The 19,609-nt window shown below is 43.3% G+C and overlaps 1 protein-coding gene across 49 annotated transcripts in view; it reads left to right on the top strand.

Annotated features, from left to right (window-relative positions):
- Nucleotides 1–19,609, top strand: part of PBRM1 (polybromo 1) — a 134,873-nt gene that overhangs the window by 101,217 nt on the left and 14,047 nt on the right. For 27 of the 49 annotated variants that reach the window (XM_051851540.2, XM_051851558.2, XM_051851559.2 and 24 more), the window contains 5 exons: nucleotides 4,674–4,819; nucleotides 7,981–8,138; nucleotides 15,700–15,883; nucleotides 17,374–17,650; nucleotides 18,975–19,176. In XM_051851540.2, the coding sequence (XP_051707500.1) occupies nucleotides 4,674–4,819; nucleotides 7,981–8,138; nucleotides 15,700–15,883; nucleotides 17,374–17,650; nucleotides 18,975–19,176 (967 nt within the window). The remainder of the gene's footprint in view (nucleotides 1–4,673; nucleotides 4,820–7,980; nucleotides 8,139–15,699; nucleotides 15,884–17,373; nucleotides 17,651–18,974; nucleotides 19,177–19,609) is intronic. The other 22 variants (XM_008260786.4, XM_051851571.2, XM_002713243.5 and 19 more) reach the window with 1 other exon arrangement.

Genomic DNA, 19,609 nt, shown 5'->3' on the forward strand with positions numbered 1-19,609 from the left:
CTTCCCAAGGGCACCAGTTCAGTGCAGCAGGTTAAACCACCACCTCCAGCGCCAGCATCCCCTGTCAGAGCACTTGGTCAAGTCCCAGCTGCTTCACTTAGTATCCTACAACCCTCGTGGGAGAGCCAAATGGAGGTCCAGGTAAGGCTATCTGGGGAGGGAACTAGTGAATGGAAGATCTCTTTCTGTCTTCTCCTTTTGGTCTGTCGCTTTACCTTTGAAATAAATAAAGTAAATCTTAATTTAAAAGAAGAAAACTTTTCAAGGTATGTGGGTAAAAGATAAGTTAATAATGAAGAGTTTACAGAATAGAGTATGGTTCCATTATTATTCAGAAAACCCAAAAAAGTATGTTTACATATATGAATGTGAAAATCACAGAAAATTATTTGGGGCCAGCACTGTGGCGTAGCCACTAAAGCTGCCGCCTGCAGTGCCCGCATCCATATGGGTGCTAGTTCGAGTCCCAGCTACTCCCACTTCCCGATAGCTCTCTGCTATGGCCTTGGAATGCAGTAGAAGGTGGCCCAAGTGCTTGGGCCCCTGCCCCCTCTTAGGAGAGCTGGAAGAAGCTCCTGGCTCCTGGCTTCAGGTCGGCGCAGCTCTAGCTATTGTGGCCGGTTAGGGAGTGAACCAGCAGATGGAAGACCTCTCTCTGTCTCTGCCTCTCTTTCTCTCTCTGTGTAACTCTTTCAAGTAAAATAAATCTTTAAAAAAAAAAGTTTTTTTTTTTTTTTACTGCTTTCTACTGCTTTCCCAGGCCACAGCAGAGAGCTGGATCGGAAGAGGAGCAGCCGGGACTAGAACGGGTGCCCATATGGGATGCCGGCACTTCAGGCCAGGGTGTTAACCAGCTGTGCCACAGCGCCGGCCCCATAAAGACTAACTTTATAATAGAACCCATTCATTAAAGGAAAAAGTATTCTCAATCTCTTTAAAAAAAAAAAAAAAAGATTTATTTATTTATTTTAAAGAGTTACAGAGAAAGAAGGAAACAGAGAGATCTTCCATCTGCTAGTTTATTCCCCAATTGGCCACATTGCCAGTGCTGGATCAGGCCAAAGCCTGGAGCTTCTTCTGGATTTCTTGTGGGTGGCAGGGGCCCAAATACTTGGGCCACCTTCCACTGCTTTCCCAGGACATTAACATGTAGGTAGATTGGAAGTGGACAGCCAGGACAGGAACCAGTGCCCATATAGGATGCCAGAACGCTGGCCCCAAAGAAAGTTTATTTATTTTCATTTTATTTGAAAGGCAGGTGTGGATCTTTGATTGGCTGATTCACTCCCCAGATCCCCACAACAGCAAGAACTGGTTCAGGCTGAAGCTAGGGACTGGAAACTCAAGCCAAGTCCCCCACATTGGGTAGCAGGGACCTGAGCCACCTGGTACTGCCTTTTAGGATGTATGTTAGCAAGGAAGTTTGAGTCAGAAACAGAAGTGGAATTTGAACTTGGGCACTTTAGAGTAGGATACAGGTGTCCTAAGTGGTGTTTTAACAACTACACCAAATGCCACCCCTCATTAATTTAAAAAAAATTATCATTGGAAGCCAGTGTGAGAATTTAGACTTACTGTCTAATATTTGTAAGTTCTCTTAATGAGTTACTTATTTTTTAAAATATTACGTCGCAAAGACAAGTCCGGTAAACTTTTTTTTAATTTATTTATTTATTTGAAAGTCAGAGTTACACAGAGAGGAGTCAGAGAGAGAAAGAGAGAGAGGTCTTCCTTCTGCTGGTTCACTCCCCAGATGGCCACGACAGCCGGAGCTGCGCCGATCCGAAGCCATGAGCCAGGAGCTTCCAGGTCTCCCACGCGGGTGCAGGGGCCCAAGGACTTGGACCATCTTCTACTGCTTTCCCAGGCCACAGCAGAGAGCTGGATCGGAAGAGGAGCAGCCGGGACTAGAACGGGTGCCCATATGGGATGCCGGCACTTCAGGCCAGGGTGTTAACCAGCTGTGCCACAGCGCCGGCCCCATAAAGACTAACTTTATAATAGAACCCATTCATTAAAGGAAAAAGTATTCTTAATCTCAGTAATAATTTAATTTGCTACTTTGATTCCCTCAAGTGCCCCCCACGTGGCATATACAGGGATACTTCTGAAAGTTCATGGAAAAATGGAATCAAAAAGAAATTTACTTTAATGCAGAAGATTTTGAAGTCCATGCATTTCTTTCATAATATGTATTTTATTTTTTAATTTTTTTGAAGATATATTTTATTTATTTGAAAGCCAGAGTTAACAGACCATGAGAGACGGAGAGAGGTCTTTCATATGTGGGACCTCTCATTATTAAGGATTTTCTAAGAAGGCCATTTCATTATCACATTTGAAGATCAGATCATTAAGTGAGATTAAAGGAGGTTTTTGTTTTTTTGAAGTGTGAAGTTGGTGCTGATGCTGTGACACAGTGGGTTAAAGCCCCAGCCTGCAGCACCAGCATCCCACGTGGGTACTGGTTTGAGTCCCAGAAGCTCCACTTTTGATCCAGCTCCCTGCTAATGTGCCTGGGAAAGCAGAGAAAGATGTCTTAAGTCCTTGGGCCCCTACATGCATGTGAGAGACCTAGAAGCTCCTGGTTCCTTGCTTCATATTGGCTCAGCTCCTGCTGTTATGGCCATTTGCGGAGTGAGCCAACAGATAGAAGACTCTCTCTGTCTCTGTGTGTGTGTGTGTGTGTGTGTGTGTAACTCCATCTTTCAAATAAGTAAAATCTTTAAAGAAAAGTGTGAAGTTTGAATATTCTCAGAGATGCACTAAAAAATTGGGGTCTGTGGAGTTTCCTCAGCTTTTGTGTTTTGGAGTTAATATAGTTGAAGCACTTGTGCCTGTTAAGAGCTGGGTCCTCAGTGAATGATGGTTCTTTCCTACATTAGTCAGAAGTGTCTTTTTTCCCTTTTTAGTCAGGACTTTAAAATAGCAACAATAGTAATGTTTATTAAATGGTTTTCATAAGTCAGTCATTATTTCAACCAGGAAGTATATCATTTAAATTTCTTAACAATACCAGCTGGTTGGGCATACTATCATTATCTTCCTTTTAACTTGCCCAGTATCACAGCAGCCACTAGGTGACAGACCCTGTGATTTATAAAAATTTTTATTAAAAAATATGTTTATGTCACAAAGATGATACTGTTCCTCTCTGTTTTATAATAAATCAAAATAGTAAGAATGTTACATCTGTCAATTGCTGGCATTGTGGCATAGTGGGTTAAACTGTTCTCTACATTGCTGGCATCCCATATGGGTGCTGGCTTGATTCCCATTTGCTCTTACTGTTTGTTTGTGTTTTTTTTTTTTTTTTTTAAGATTTATTTATTTATTTGAAAGGCAGAGTTACAGAGAGGTAGAGGCAGAGAGAGAGAGAGAGAGAGGTCTTCCATCTGCTGCTTCATTCCCCAGATGGCCACAATGACTAGAGCTGTGCCCCACCAGAAGCCAGGAGCCAGGAGCTTCTTCCGGGTCTCCCACACAGGTGCAGGGGCCCAAGGACTTGGGCCATCTTCTACTGTCTTCCCAGGCCATAGCAGGGAGCTGGATCAGAAATGGAGCAGCCAGGACTTGAACCAGCAACTATATGGGATGTCAGCACTTCAGGCAGCAGCTTTACCCACTATGCAACAGCACTGGCCCCTTGCTCCACTTCTGATCCAACTCCCTACTAATGTACCTGGGAAGGCAGCAGAACATGGACTAAGTACATGGGCCCCTGCCACTTATGAGGGAGACCAAATGGAGTTTCAGGCTCCTGACTTCAGCCTGGCCCACCTCCAGCTGTTTAGGGCATTTGGGGGAGTAAACTAACCATTGGGAGATAACTCTCCCTCTCTTTCTCTTTTTCTTTCTTCTTTCTCTGTCACTCTGCCTTTCAAATAAATAGATCTTTTTAAAAAGAAAAGAAATTAAGGGAGTTAAATAAATACAATAAAGAAGAAGCTTCTGTACAGTTTGGTCCTTATACTCTATGATAACATGGGAATGAATCTTCTTCTGCATACTAATAAGCCTCTCTTTAGAATTTTTCTTTCCTTGGGCTGGCACTGTGGTGCAGCAGGTTAATGCCCTAGCCTGAAGCACCGGCATCCCATATGGGCACTGGTTCTAGTCCTGGCTGCTCCTCTTCTTATCCAGCTCTATGCTGTGGCCTAGGAAAGCAGTGGAAGACGGCCCAAGTCCTTGGGCCCCTGCACCCGCGTGGGAGACCTGGAAGAAGCTCCTGGCTCGTGACTTCGGATCGGCGCAGCTCTGGCTATTGTGGCCATTTGGGGAGTGAACCAGCAGCGGATGGAAGTCTTTTCTCTCTGTGTACCTCTCTCTGTAACTCTGTCTTTCAAATCAATAAAATAAATCTTTAAAAAAAAAAAAAAAGAATTTTTCTCCCTAAAGGCCCTGGGAATGCGGAAGGAGGGAAGGATAATAAAAAGCATCTTAGGGACCACATTATTTTATGAAAGTTAACTAGAAATTTAAAGTCAGTGTGATACTTGGTAAGACTTAGTTTGGTTTCACCAACCTAACTTTTTTGTTTCCTAGCCTTCATTAAAGCTTCAGTTAATGGTTGCTTTTTCTTTTAAGTTAATCTGAAGGAAAGTGTACTTTTCTTTCTTTGTCTACTCTCTGTTTATCAGCTTCCTTTTTTCAACTCATTTTCTTTACCACAGGAAAAAGAAGATGTCCCTGTGGAAATGTCCAACGGCGAACCCGGTTGCCACTACTTTGAGCAGCTCCGTTATAATGACATGTGGCTGAAGGTTGGTGACTGTGTCTTTATCAAGTCCCATGGCCTGGTGCGCCCTCGTGTAGGCAGGTGAGTGTCATTGAAGTAGGAAAAATGAGATTGGGGCTGAGAGATTTGGAGCCAGTAGAAATTCATCACTCTTCGGATGATGACTAAAGTCCTTCTGGCAGTTTCTCTGGCTTCTTCTTGCACCACATTTACCCTTTCACCTCTGACTAGATTTTCTTTAAATTCTCCCTATTGTGTGACTGACATTGTGACCCAGCAGGTTAAGCCTCTGCTTACATTGCCAACATCCCATAGTGGAGTCCTGATTAGATTTCCAGCTACTCTGCTTCAGATCCAGCTCCCTGCAAATGCTCCTGAGAGGGCACCAGAAAATAGCCCAAGCTCTTAGTCCCCAGCCACCCATGCAGGAGACCCAGAGAGAGTTCAGGCTTCTGGCTTCTCCACAGCTATTATAGGCATTTGGGGGAGTAAATCAGTGAAAGGAAGATCTCTTTTTTGTCTGTTTTCCTCTTTCGCTCTGACTCTCTCAATCTCACTTTTTTTTCTTTTTTTATTTGACAGAGTTAGACAGTGAGAGAGAGAGAGACAGAGAGAAAGATCTTCCTTCCATTGGTTCACCCCCTAAATGGCCGCTATGGCCGAAATTATGTCAGTCCGAAGCCAGGAGCCAGGTGCTTCCTCCTGGTCACCCATGTGGATGCAGGTGCCCAAGCACTTGGGCCATCCTCCACTGCACTCCCGGGCCACAGCAGAGAGTTGGACTGGAAGAGGAGCAACTGGAACTAGAACCCGGCGCCCATTTGGGATGCTGGCGCTGCAGGCGGAGGATTAACCAAATGAGCCACGGTGCCAGCCCCTTCAATCTCACTTTCAACTCTGCCTTTCATATAAATAATCCTTTAAATAAATAAGTAAATTGCTCCCATTGGCTCTTTTTTTTTGTTCTCCCACCATTCATTGAACTCTCCTCTCCGAAATCTCTCTTCCCATTTTATTTAATAAACTCCTTTGGTTTAAATTGAAATGATACTTTTCTTAAGGTAGGTTTTCCTGTCTCCTGCACATTCAGTTTAGTCTCCCCATTAATACACTCCTGTATTTCCTTCTCTTTGGAATATATTTCACATATTGGGGTTTATTTTGCTGTTGTCAAGTTTCCAAACCCTCTTTCTAGATGCCCTCAGAGTAGGAACTCTTCTGCTCCTCTTTATGTCCCCTACTCAAATCATAGTGCATGAAACATACTAGAGACTCAGATATTTGGGGAACAAGTAAATTGACAAAAGGGTGGTGTTACAGTTGAATCGCAGACAGTAGTAATGGAGTCTGGTGTAGGGTTGGACAGTAGAAAACAGTGGTTAAGAGCAGTAGTCTGTTTCAGGAGATCTTGGTTTAAGTCCAAGGTCTGCTAGTTGTGTGTCTTCAGTCAGATGATTTAATGCAATCATTTATTTCTCTGGGCTTTAGTTTCCTCCTCATACTTTTTCATCATGCAGTAAGCTTTATTACATTTGCTTTTTGCCAGGTCCAAGAATACATTAAGCGATAAAGCAAAAAAGTCTTTTTAATCCTTGGGAGCTTGGTTCCAGTGGAAAGACAAAATTAAACATCTTGAATAAGTAACATGTGTAGTATGTTAGATTCTGATACATGCTGTAGAAAAAGTAGAGCTGGGTAAGGGGAATTGGAGGTTCCAAGGTCAGAGTAGGGAGGATGATTCTATATAGATCTCACTGAGAAGTTGGCAGTTCAGCCAACAGTCGAAAAAACTGAGAGAATGAGTAATGTGGCTATCCAGGGAAAAAACATTCTCGGCAGAGGAAACAACAAATATAAAGGCCTGAGAGAGAGGCCTGCCAGGCCTGCAGCTTACTCCTGGCACACAGAGCCATTTGTGAGTTAGGTAAGAGATGAGGGCAAGGGATAACATTTTAATCGTGTAGTGTCTCAGCAACCATTACAGGGACGTGGGCTTTTACTGAGCTAAATAGACTACCATTGGATTGCTTCAAGCACAGAAGTAGCCTTTGTTTTGGTTCTTAATGAGATTGCTCTGCCTACTGGCCGCTGAGAATAGACAGTAAAGGGTCAAGGGTAGAAGCAAGATCTGTTCAGAGGCTATTGCAGTAATCCACACAAGATTGATAGTGACTCAAACCAGGGAGATTGCAAAGGGTACTCTTTTGAAGGGCAAGTTAGTAGTTTTCCTGATACATGGGATGTAGGCCCTGAGAGAGAAAAGGGGTTAAGAATGATTCCTGTAATTTGGCCTGGGGACTAGAAGGCTAGAGTTATCATTAACTGAGGTAAAGATGTTGTATCATATCAGGAATCTGAGAATATGGTATAGTAATACCAGCTTTATGTGTTGGTTGTGAAGAATGGTACAGTATCTGGTACACATCAGCCAGGTAAAAATTTTTGTTTGTTTCTGGGGAGGTAGTATACTGATTTTCATGAAATTATCAAGGATGAAGATCTGAGTTTTTTAAAAGGCTATGAACCAGGCCATACTCCATGGCACAGCAGTGAAGTTGCTGCTTGGGATGCCCACATACCATATGGGAGTGCCTGGGATAAAGTCCCCCCTCTGTTTCCTGTCCAGCTTCCTGCTAATGCACCTGGGATGATGGCTAAAGTTATTTGGGTTCCTGCCATCAACATGGGAGACTTAGAGTTCCTGGCTCCTGCCTTCAGCCTGACACAGCCCAGGTGTTGTGGGTATTTGAGGAGTGAAACAGTGTGTAGAAGATATCTCTGTCTCCCTGTGTCTCTCAGCCTTTCAAATAAATAAAAGTGAATAAATAAATGTTTTTGAAAAAGATTGTGAGCATTATCATAAAGGACTATCTGCAACTTGTGATCTGACCCCAAATATTGATGGTTTATATCTTTATTTGATCAAATCCAATGACAGATGTTAAGTTGTTTTTTTTTTTTTTTTTTTTGGACAGGCAGAGTAGACAGAGAGACAGAGAGAAAGGTCTTCCTTTGCCGTTGGTTCACCCTCCAATGGCCGCCGCGGCCGGCGCATCACGGTGTAGTTCTGTTTCCATCATGAGCGACTTGGTGGAAATCAATGAAATTGTCTTATGAAAACAGCAAGAGAAATTTCTCTTAATGGCATGAATTATTAAGTTTTTGGTTAACAGACTTTTTGTTAGATTAATTCTTCAAGAATGAAGCTATTTTAATTTAATCTCTCTATTTTTCTCCCCAAGAATTGAAAAAGTGTGGGTCCGAGATGGAGCTGCATATTTTTATGGCCCCATCTTCATTCACCCAGAAGAGACAGAACATGAGCCCACAAAAATGTTCTACAAGAAAGAAGTGTTTCTGAGTAATCTGGAAGAAACCTGCCCCATGACATGTATTCTGGGTAAGAATTTAGCTTTCTCATTTAATCACATTCATCTCATCAAAATTGAGTACTATGTCTGAGCTAGGCACTGTAAGTAGGTATTATGTAGAGCAGTGAGCAAATCGATATATCTGTCTTGCAAAAGGCTTACATCAGTTCGGAGGTTGGGGGTCAATAAGTAAGTTTAAAAATACAGAGGTATAGATCCTCAGGTGGCAATTAGGGCTATGAATGAAAATAAAAGAGTAAGAGGATTTGGAGTAGTGTTGAGGTGAGATCCTGTAGTCAGAAAAGGGCTTGCTATTAGGTGGCATGAGTGGTAGAGTCCTGTAGAAAGAAAGGAAATCATTGTAATATCAGATTTTGCTCCCTATAGGCACAGCAAATGCCACATACAAAGCCCTTCCTTCCAGTAGTGTACCCAGGCGTGTTTGAGACCTTGTAAGGAAGCTGGATGGCCAGAGCCAGGCAGTGGGTATGTTAGGGGATGAGCACTCAATCATGGTAGGCTCTGTAGACGGGACAGAGATTGGGTTTGGACTGGATGGGAAGTCCTGGGAGTGGTTTGAGCAAAATGGTGATATTGAACTACAGACCTTAGAGGAATCACTGACTTATATGGAGCATATGCTGTAAGAATGTGAACCAGGCCAACCACTGAAAAGGCTGGTAGCTTCTGATAGCATCTTACCCGTCTCAGACTCTGTTAGTTTCTGTTAAGTTATCCTACTGAGAGATCACAGTGACATTCTGTTCCTTAGACCTGGGTGCATGTATCTTATACTAGCATTGTTTTCTACCATTGTGTTTCTTCTGACCCTGAATTACTTCTGCAGCTTATATCTTTTGCAGTAGCTTTCAAAAGAGTACTAGTTAGAAGCTTTACATTAATTGCTCTTGATTTTAAAGAAGCCACCACAACCATAAAGGAAATTGATGATTAAAAAGCCTTTTATATTTTTTTATTTTGATTTTGTTTGATTACTGTAATGGTTCCTAGCTAGGTTCTTTGAGTTTTTTTACAATTGGATATCATAAAAATGTCTGATTGGCTAATAGTTCAACATGATTTCCCTTCTCCCATGTGGAGAGAGGGTTCAAACACCAGTGAAGTCATCAACTTCTTGAGTTTCCGTAGCAGAGAATGTTTTCTTTTTAGGTTGCGATCCAGACTTAAGCATTGCCCCTGAACCTTAGTTTCTAGAGTAAAACCTACCAGGGACCCAGCAGGAGTGTGACAAATGTGGAGCTGAAATCTCCTTTGAGTAGGACAATTACATCTTTTTTATTTTTTTATTTTATTTTATTTTTGACAGGCAGAGTGGACAGTGAGAGAGACAGACAGACAGAAAGGTCTTTCTTTGCTGTTGGTTCACCCTCCAATGGCCGGTGCAGCTGGCGCGCTGATCTGAAGCCAGGAGCCAGGTGCTTCTCCTGGTCTCCCATGCAGGTGCAGGGCCCAAGCACTTGGGCCATCCTTCACTGCACTCCCTGGCCACAGCAGAGAGCTGGCCTGGAAGAGGGGCAACCAGGACAGAATCTGGCACCCTGACCGGGACTAGAACCTGGTGTGCTGGTGCCACTAGGTGGAGGATTAGCCTATTGAGCCGCGGCGCTGGCAAACAATTATATCTTTCTTTCTTTTTTTTATTTTTTATTTATTTTTTTATTTAGTTATTTTCTTAGTGGGGAACCACAAATCATGTCTGAGATTTATGACCATTTAGTTTGAATTAATATCAGCTTAGCTTCACGCAGGAACTTGGCTCCATCCTTCCCTTTCTGTAGTGGTTTTGTCACATTTATGTGCCTGTTCATACAGTTTTTTTAAATTGGTCTTGAAAATCACGTAGAAAAAAAGTAGAGTTATAAACGAAATATAACTTTTTATATTTACCTTTATGGTTACATCTATTGATTTTTTTTTTAAATTTCTTTGTATAGCATCAAAGTATTGTCTAATGTCTTTTCATTTCAGCATGGACTTCCTTTAGCATTTCTTGTAGGACAGGTCTGCTAGTGACATTCTCCCCTGTTTATCTGGCGAAGTCAAATGTATTCTCCTTCATCTTTTACAGTGAAGGAGCCTTGCTTTCTTGTTTCTTTGTGTGCCTCATAATTTTTTGTTGAAAACTAGACATTTAGAAAACTGTAATATGATAATGGGAAATCACATTTTCCCAACCTCTCAAGCTTTTTTGTTTCTGTTTGTTATGGTTTGTAGTTGTTTGTTAAATAGCTTTTCTGAGTTGATTTTTGAATATTGTATTCTTTATTGTATATGGTCACTGAAAGCTCTGTTTTTGTTAGCTTTAGTGGTCAACTAGTGATTTGGCAGAGATCTATTTAACTGCCTGAAACCAAAAAAAGTAAAAAACTCTAAGTCTTTGCAATTGAATTTTCTTTATATGTTGGAGCAAACCTTAAACATTTAGCTCCCACATGGGTGCAGGGGCCCAAAGACTTAGGCCATCTTCTGCTGCTTTCCCAGGCCATAGCAGAAGAGAGAGAGGACCAGAAGAGGAGTAGCCGAGATGCAAACCTGGCGCCCATATGCCGGCATTGCAGGCTGGGGCTTTAACCCGTTGTGCCACAGCACCGGCCCCTTTTTTTTTTTTTTTTAATATTTATTTTATTTATTTGAAACAGTTACACAGAAGGAGAGGCAGAGAGAGAGGTCTTCCATCCGCTGGTTCACCCCCCAATTGGCCTCAATGGCAGGAGCTGCGCCAATCCAAAACCAGGAGCCTGGAGCTTCTTCTGGATCATCATACGTAGGTGCAGGGTCCCAAGTCTTGGGCCATCCTCCACTGCTTTCCCAGGCCATAGCAGAGAGCCGGATCAGAAGTGGAACAGCCAGGACTCGAGCTGGCGCCCATACGGGATTGCAGCATTGCAGGCAGTGGCTTTACCCATTAAGCCACAGAGCTGGCCCCTAATGGTTTTTAAACAAATGAAAATATGCCCAACCTCAGCCATTAGAAAAATGCAAATTTAAACTACACAGGTACCTTTCTTTTTCTTTTTTGTTTTTTAACCTATCAAGGGGCCTGCACTGTGGCATAGAGGGTAAAAGCCACCACCTGCAGCGCCAGCATTCCATATGGGTGCCAGTTTAAGTCCCAGCTGCTCCACTTCCAATCCAGCTCCATGCTATGACCTGGGAAAGCAGTAGAAGATGGCCCAAGTTCTTGGGCCCCTGCACCCATGTGGAGGACCTGGAAGAAGCTCCCTGGCTCGTGGCTTCAGATTGGCGCAGCTCCAACTATTGTGGCCAATTGAGGAGTGAACCAGTGGATGGAAGACCTCTTTCTCTCTCGCTCTCGCTCTCGCTCTCGCTCTCTCTCTCTCTCTCTCTCTCTCTCTCTGTGCCTCTCCTTCTCTTTCTGTGTAATCTGACTTTCAAATAAATAAATAAATCTTTAAAAAATTTACATACAAAATGGTATAAATAATGTTACCATTTGTAGGAGTTTTTTGTTGTAATAAAATACATATAAAATCAACCATTAAAAACCATTTTTAAGTATACAGTTCAGTGGTATTAATCTGTTGATAATATTATGCAACCATTACCACTATCCATTCTAAAAATTTTTCATCATCCCAAATAGAAACTTACTTTCTGGCTTTATGAATTTTGCCCATTCTAGGTAATGCATATAAATGAAATCATAATATTTGCCCTTTTGTATCTGGTTTATTTCAGCTGGCATTTTTTTAAAAGATTTATTTGAAAGAGTTACACAGAGAGAGGAGAGGCAGAGAGAGACAGAAGTCTTCTAGCCACTGATTGACTCCCCAATTGGCCACAACTGCCAGAGCTGTGCCAATCTGAAGCCAGGAGCCAGGGGCTTCTTCCAGGTCTTCCACACAGGTGCAGGGACCCAAGGACCTGAGCCATCTTCTTCTGCTTTCCCATGCCATAGCAGAGAGCTGGATCAGAAATAGAGCATCCAGGACTTAAAGTGGCACCTACATGGGATGCCGGTACTTCAGACAGCAGCTTTACCCGCTATGCCACAGTGCCGGCCCCACCTAGCATGTTTTAAGCTTCATCCATGTTTTTGTATTTTTTTTTTAAGATTTATTTATTTATGTTAAAGTCAGAGTTACACAGAGAGAGGAGAGGCAGAGAGAGAGAGCTCTTCCATCCACTGGTTCACTCCTCAATTGTCTACAACAGTTGGAGCTGCGCCGATCCGAAGCCAGGAGCCAAGAGTTTCTTCCAGGTGTCCCACGTGGGTGCAGGGGCCCAATTGGGCCATCTTCTACTGCTTTCCCAGGCCATAGCAGAGAGCCGGATTGGAAGAGGAGCGGCTGGGACTAGAACTGGCGCCCATATGGGATGCCGGCACTTCAGGCCAGGGTGTTAATCTGCTGCGCCACAGCACCGGCCCCCGTATTTCTTTTTAAGACTAGATAACATTTCGTTGTATTTATCACATTTTGTTTATCTGTTGATAAACATTCTGGGTGATTCTAATTCTTGGCTCTTGTGAATAGTGATGCTGTGATTATTGGCATACAGGTATTTGAGCCTCTGCTTTCAGTTGTTTTGTATATATATCTCATGGTCACTCTGAGGACCTGCTAGACTGTTTTCTTTTTACAACAAGTACACTATTTTACTGTCCCTCCAGCAACATACAAGTGTTCTGATTCCCCCACATAGTTGCCAACACTTTTGATTTCCTGGTTTCTTTTTTTCTAATAGTTATCCTAGATAAAAAGTTGTATCTCTGTGGTTTTGATTTGCTTCTCCCTAATAATTCATGATGCTAAGCATAGTTTCATGTGTTTATTGGGTTTGGAAAAATATCTCTTCAGATCCTTTGCCCAGTTTTTAATGAGAATATTTGTCCTGTTACTAAGTTGAACGGGTTCCTTGCATCTCCTGGATCTGTACTCTTAATAGATGTTAGATTTGTAAATATTTTCCCTTTATGTGTTGTCTTTTCACTAGTTTAGTTCAGTTTATAGAGCAGATCTTCTATCCACCGATTCATTCCCCAAATGTCCATAGCAAATGAGGCTGGGGCAGAACTGAAACCAGGAGCCCAAAATTCAGTCTGGGTCTCCCACATGAGTGGAAGGAACCCAGGTACTTGAGCCATCACTTGCTGCTTTCCAGGGTGTACATTAGCAGGAAGCTGGAACTGGAAGCAGAGCTGCACCTCAAACCCAGGCCTTCAATATGGGATGCAGGCTTCCCAAGCAGTATCTTAAATCCTATGGCAAATACCCAACTCTCGTTTTACATTCTTGGTAGTATCTTTTTTGTTTTGTTTTGTTTCGTTTTTAGATTTTAAGGTATTTTTTAGAATCATGGACCTTCAGCCGGAGCGGCATGGAGTGGGACTTCCAAGAGGAAAACCCAAAGGGGACATGGCAGTTGACTTTAAGTATAATTTCAAAGGGGAAAAAAAAAACTTGATCAGATTGGCATTGTTACCAGGCAGGGACAAAAACCATCAAAAGACCTCATTTACAATTCTCCATCCTGTCTGGCCTGCTGAGGGTAGCATCCTTTGGAGCACAAAAGTTTTTAATTTTGTTGAAGTCTAGTTTATTTTCTATGGCTGCTTGTGCTTTTTGTTTATCTGAGAAACTATTGCAGGGGCCGGCGCTGTGGCACAGAGGGTTAATGCCCTGGCCTGAAGCACTGGCATCCCATATGGGTGCCGGTTCGAGACCCGGCTGCTCCACTTCTGATCCAGCTCTCTGCTATGACCTGGGAAAGCAGTAGAAGATGGCCCACGTCCTTGGGCCCTTGCACCCACGTGGGAGACCCGGAAGAAGCTCCTGGCTCGTGGCTTCGGATCAGCCCAACTCCAGCTGTTGCAGCCATCTGGGGAGTGAACCAGCAGATGAAAGGCCTCTCTCTCTGTCTCTCCACCTCTGCCTATCCCTGTCTGTAACTTTGTCTTTCGAATAAATAAATCTAAAAATTAATTAATTAATGAAATAATTCTCTTGGAGCTAACTTTGTAGCACAATGTGTTGAGCCAGTGTCCCATGTAAGTGGCAGTTTGAGTGCTGGCTGCTCCACTGCTGATTAGCTCCCTGCTAATGTGCCTGAGAAAGCAGCAGATGGCCTGAGTACTTGGGCTCCTGGCATCCACAAGGGAGACTCAAATGGAGTTCCAGACTCCTGGAGTTCCACTGAACTAATAGGTAGAAGATCTCTCTCTCTCTCTCTCCTCTCTCTTCTCTCCTCTCTCCTCTCTCTCTCTCTCTCTCTCTCTAGCTCTGCCTTTCAAATACGTAAATCAGTCTTTAAAAAAAAAAAAATTTCCTTGTTTTTACTCTATTTATGTTCTTGAAAGAGAGAGATCTCCCATTTGCTGCTTTACTCACCAGATGCTGCAACAGCTAGGGCTGAGCAAGGCAGAAAACAGGAGCCAGGAACTCAGTCTGGGTCTCCCACGTGAGTGGCAGGACCCAAGTACTTGAGCTATCACCTGCTGCCTCCCAGGGTGCACATTGGCAGGAAGCTGGAATGAAGAGCAGAGCTCGGGGCTCAAACACAGCACTCTGATACAGAAGGCAGGTATCTCAAGCAGCAGCTCAACCCTGCAGCAAATACTTACCCTTCAGCTAATTTTTATAGATGGTTATGAGATAGGATTCCAAGTTCTTTCTTTTGCATTTGGAAATCCAGTCATCCCTGTATTTTAAAAAACCATCCTTGACCCCCACTGAATTGTCTTGTCACCCTTTTCACAAATCAATTGTCCATAAAAGTTCAATTGTATGAGTTTATCTCTAGACTTTCTTTTTTATTTTTAAAGATTTATTTATTTAAAGGCAGAATTACAAAGAGGCAGAAGCAGAGAGGGAGAGCAAGAAGGGTCTTCCATCCACTGGTTCACTCCCCACACAGCCACAATGGCCAGAGCTGAACTGATCCCAAGCCAGGAGCTTCCTCCAAGTCTCCCACATGGGTGCTGGGGCCCAAGGACCTGAGCCATACTCCACTGCTCTCCCAGGCCATAGCAGATGAAAGAGCAGTATCGGAAGTAGAGCAGCTGAGTCTCAAACCAGTGCCCATATGGGATGCCAGTGCCACAGAAAGCGGCTTTACTTGCTGTGCCACAGCACCAGCCCCTCTAGAGTTTCAGTGCTGTTCCATTGGTCTATATGGTCTATCCTAATGACAATATGTAATTTTTTATATTTTTAAGGGGGAAAATTAAACCTTGCTTATTTTCTTTAAAACCAGACAACTAGGAAATATATCACAACATTCAAACAGTAAACAGGCTATCTTACCATTTAAGTAACTTGGTTTAAAAAAAAAAAAAAGTTCGTCATCAAAAGTGATAAGGAACAGAACACTGCGTGTTACAAAAGCCCCAAGCGGAAGTGGTATTTACTGTGGGGCTGCCCTCCTTTGCTCTCAGGGAGTCATGGCTAGTCCTAGCCCAAGTTGCTTGCCTTTTTTCCCCTTGACCTTACCGTTGCATTTTGAACTATGTGATTGTATTAAATTAAAAAATAATAAAATTTTTAAACAGCTGTGAATTAGGACCACAATTTACTCTCTCAATTTCTCTCCAACTTTTTGCTGTTTCAGGAAAGTGTGCTGTGTTGTCATTCAAGGACTTCCTCTCCTGCAGGCCAACTGAAATATCAGAAAATGACGTTTTGCTGTGTGAGAGCCGCTACAATGAGAGTGACAAGCAAATGAAAAAATTCAAGGGATTGAAGAGGTTTTCACTTTCTGCTAAAGTGGTAGATGATGAAATTTACTACTTCAGGTAAAGCCTGAGTAACTAAAGCACTTCAGCTAAAAACAAAATAGTGTGTAGCCCTGTGTTTTAATGAGTTTTTAAACTAGAGAATTTCAAAGAGAAAATATTAATTAGATAATTAATTAGATAATTAATATTAATTAGATAAAGGTAAAAGAAAAATCCTCATCATCTGCTGAGACGTGGTAACTGCTCTTATAGTGCCCTTGACTCAGACTTCAGTCTGTGTTGTAGAGTGGAAACAGAACTACTTGGTTCTCATTCATATCCTTCCTGTTAGGACATTGCTCAGTTCCACAAATTATGAAAGCTCTTTGCCCATATGTAGGCAACTAGATCTGATTTTGAACTCTGCTTTTCTGGGTGTTCAGGAAGTTTTGTTGTTTTTTGTTTGTTTGTTTGTTTGTTTGTTTGTTTTAGTAACAGAGGGAAAGACAGAGAGAAAGGTTTTCCATCCACTGGTTCACTTTTCAAATGGCCACCATGGCCAGAGCTGAGCCAATCTGAAGCCAGGAGCCAGGAGCTTCTTCCTGGTCTCCCACAAAGGTACAGGGGCCCAAGCATCTTCCACTTCCACTTTTGGGCCATCTTCCACTGCTTTCCCAGGCTATAAGCAGAGAGCTGGATCAGAGGAGGAGCAGCCAAGACTGGAACCGGTGCCCATATGGGATGCTGGCACTGCAGGTGGAAGTTAATCTACTACACTACAGCACCAGCCCGTGGGAGAATTGTTTAAAAACAAGTGTCTCAGGGCAGGCATTGTGGCATAGTGGATTAAGCCACCTTTTGCATTGCTGGCATCCCATGTGACCACCAGTTCGTGTTCTGGCTACTTCACTTCCAATCCAGATCCTTGCTAGTGGGCCTAGGAAAGCAGTGAAATATGATCTAAGTGCTTGCGCTCCTGCACCCATGTAGGAGACCCAGAAGAAGCTCCAGGTACCCAGGTAGCCCTGGCCCTTGTGACTGTTTAGGGCAGAAACCAACAGATGAAAGATAATCTCTCTCTCCCTCTCTCTCTCTCTCTCTCTCTCTCTCGTATGTGTGTCTTTCCCTCTCTCTCTGAAATTCTGCCTTTGAAATAAATAAAAAGTAAATATTTGGGGGCTGGCGCTGTGATGTAGTGGCCTCATCCTCCACCTGTGATGCCAGCATCCCATATGGACACCAGTTCGAGTCTTGACTGCTCTTCTTTGGATCCAGCGATCCAGCTCTCTGCTATGTCCTAGGAAAGCAGTAGAAGATGGCCCAAGTGATTGGGCCCCTGTACCCATGTGGGAGTCCCAAAAAGTAAATCTTTTAAAAATAAATAAATCAAGCATCTCTAAGTAGAGGTGACTTCCTTAATATATATTTATTTAAACTCCCTTACTGCCCTTAGAGTGTATGTTGCAGATAGCAGGAATCTATTTCTAGATATTAAGGTAGAACACTGGTTTCTGACCAGTCCTGGAGTGGTGTTAGGTGATTTTAATTTTTTATGTTATTTTTTTCAGAAAACCAATCGTTCCTCAGAAGGAGCCCTCACCTTTATTGGAAAAGAAGATCCAGTTGCTAGAAGCTAAATTTGCAGAGTTAGAAGGTGGAGATGATGACATTGAAGAGATGGGGGAAGAAGATAGTGAGGTCATCGAGCCTCCTTCTCTACCTCAGCTCCAGACCCCCCTGGCCAGTGAGCTGGACCTCATGCCCTACACTCCCCCACAGGTGAAGGTGACAAGTTCCTGTACTGGTCTTATTCCCAGCTTTGGTTTGCAGCAGACTCAAACCAAAGTAAGGAAACATCTAGCTTCTCCATAGGTGGGCTTCCACTTAGAATACTGCAGGAAAGAACGGAATTTTTCTCCTTTCTCAGTGCCTTTGTTGATTTATTTATTTTTTGTTGATTGAAATTAAATCTATCATATTACTAAGCCAATAATAATCCATTGTTTATCATATTAATGCTGTTAATCATTTAAAATATGTATCTTTAAAATTTCATATTTGGTTTAATGGCAAGTTCAGTTAAAAGACTCCCTACTTTACATTAGAAAAGCAATAAGGAATGGCAATAACCTAGTACTCTAACTTTTATCACCTATATCTTTTTTTTTTTTTTTTGACAGGCAGAGTGGACAGTGAGAGAGAGAGACAGAGAGAAAGGTCTTCCTTTGCCGTTGGTTCACCCTCCAATGGCCGCCGCGGCCGGCGCGCTGCGGCCGGCGCACCGCGCTGATCCGATGGCAGGAGCCAGGAGCCAGGTGCTTTTCCTGGTCTCCCATGGGGTGCAGGGCCCAAGCACCTGGGCCATCCTCCACTGCACTCCCTGGCCACAGCAGAGAGCTGGCCTGGAAGAGGGGCAACCGGGACAGAATCCGGCGCCCTGACCGGGACTAGAACCCGGTGTGCCGGCGCCGCTAGGCGGAGGATTAGCCTAGTGAGCCGCGGCGCCGGCTCTTTTTTTTTTTTTTTTTTTTTTTACAGGCAGAGTGGACAGTGAGAGAGAGACAGACAGAGAGAAAGGTCTTCCTTTGCCGTTGGTTCACCCTCCAATGGCCTCCGCGGCTGGTGTGCTGCAGCCGGCGCACCGCGCGAATCCAAAGGCAGGAGCCAGGTGCTTCTCCTGGTCTCCCATGGGTGCAGGGCCCAAGTACTTGGGCCATCCTCCACTGCACTCCCGGGCCATAGCAGAGAGCTGGCCTGGAAGAGGGGCAACCGGGACTAGAACCCGGTGTGCCAGCGCTGCTAGGTGGAGGATTAGCGTGTTGAGCCATGGCCGCCGGCACCTATATCTTTTTAATGTCTCTTTCTTTAGGACCTCAACCAGGGTTAAGGTGATCCCTGTTTGTATTTGTTGTTGTTTAGAATTTTCTCAAGAATTAATTATGAGGTCACCATTATAGATTACAGTCATGGAATTCAGTGAAATTTTCATGGATGTCTTATATGGTAGGAGGCAAAGAAGAGATATACTTTGACCAAGAAAATGACCAGCTGTAAACTGAACATGTCTGTAAAACAGTAACTGTTGAATCCTATGTTCCTGGTTTCCAGAAACTGAGCGATTAACTTAATGCAGTGTTCTGATGCACTATAAAAGCTTTCTGTCTTACAGTCTACTCCAAAGTCTGCCAAAGGCAGTGCCAAGAAAGAAGGCTCCAAGCGAAAAATCAACATGAGTGGCTACATCCTGTTCAGCAGTGAAATGAGAGCTGTGATTAAGGCCCAGCATCCAGACTACTCTTTTGGGGAGCTCAGCCGACTGGTGGGGACAGAATGGAGAAACCTTGAGACGGCCAAGAAAGCAGAATATGAAGGTAAATAGAGACAATGCACAACTATCTCAGCTTTCTAAGCAAGGATGTGTGTATAGGAATGCACGTGCATAGACAGGTTTTACTTTCTTGTGCTTACCACTTGCACATGAACTTTGTGTTGGGGAATTCTCCAGATGGTACCCAGCCAGCAGTCTAGATGCCAGCCCTGACTGACTGAGCAGAGCGCTGCCCTTGACTTGACCCCTGAGGCTGGTGGTGTTCTCCCACAAGAGTTCTCAAACAGGAATACTTGGCTATTAAAAATTGCATGAGTTTCTTCTTCCATTGAGCCCTTTAAACACACATATATTGAGCTGGAGAATGATTATATAATGACGTTAATTATAATTTTGGTTAATATATTCATCAGAAAGGGGCCCTTTAAAATCAGCAGTCTTCTGTTATGGCTCTTGATAAGCCCTGTGTTTAAACT

This window comes from Oryctolagus cuniculus, chromosome 10, assembly GCF_964237555.1.
Source record: "Oryctolagus cuniculus chromosome 10, mOryCun1.1, whole genome shotgun sequence".
NCBI classification, from domain to species: domain Eukaryota; kingdom Metazoa; phylum Chordata; class Mammalia; order Lagomorpha; family Leporidae; genus Oryctolagus; species Oryctolagus cuniculus.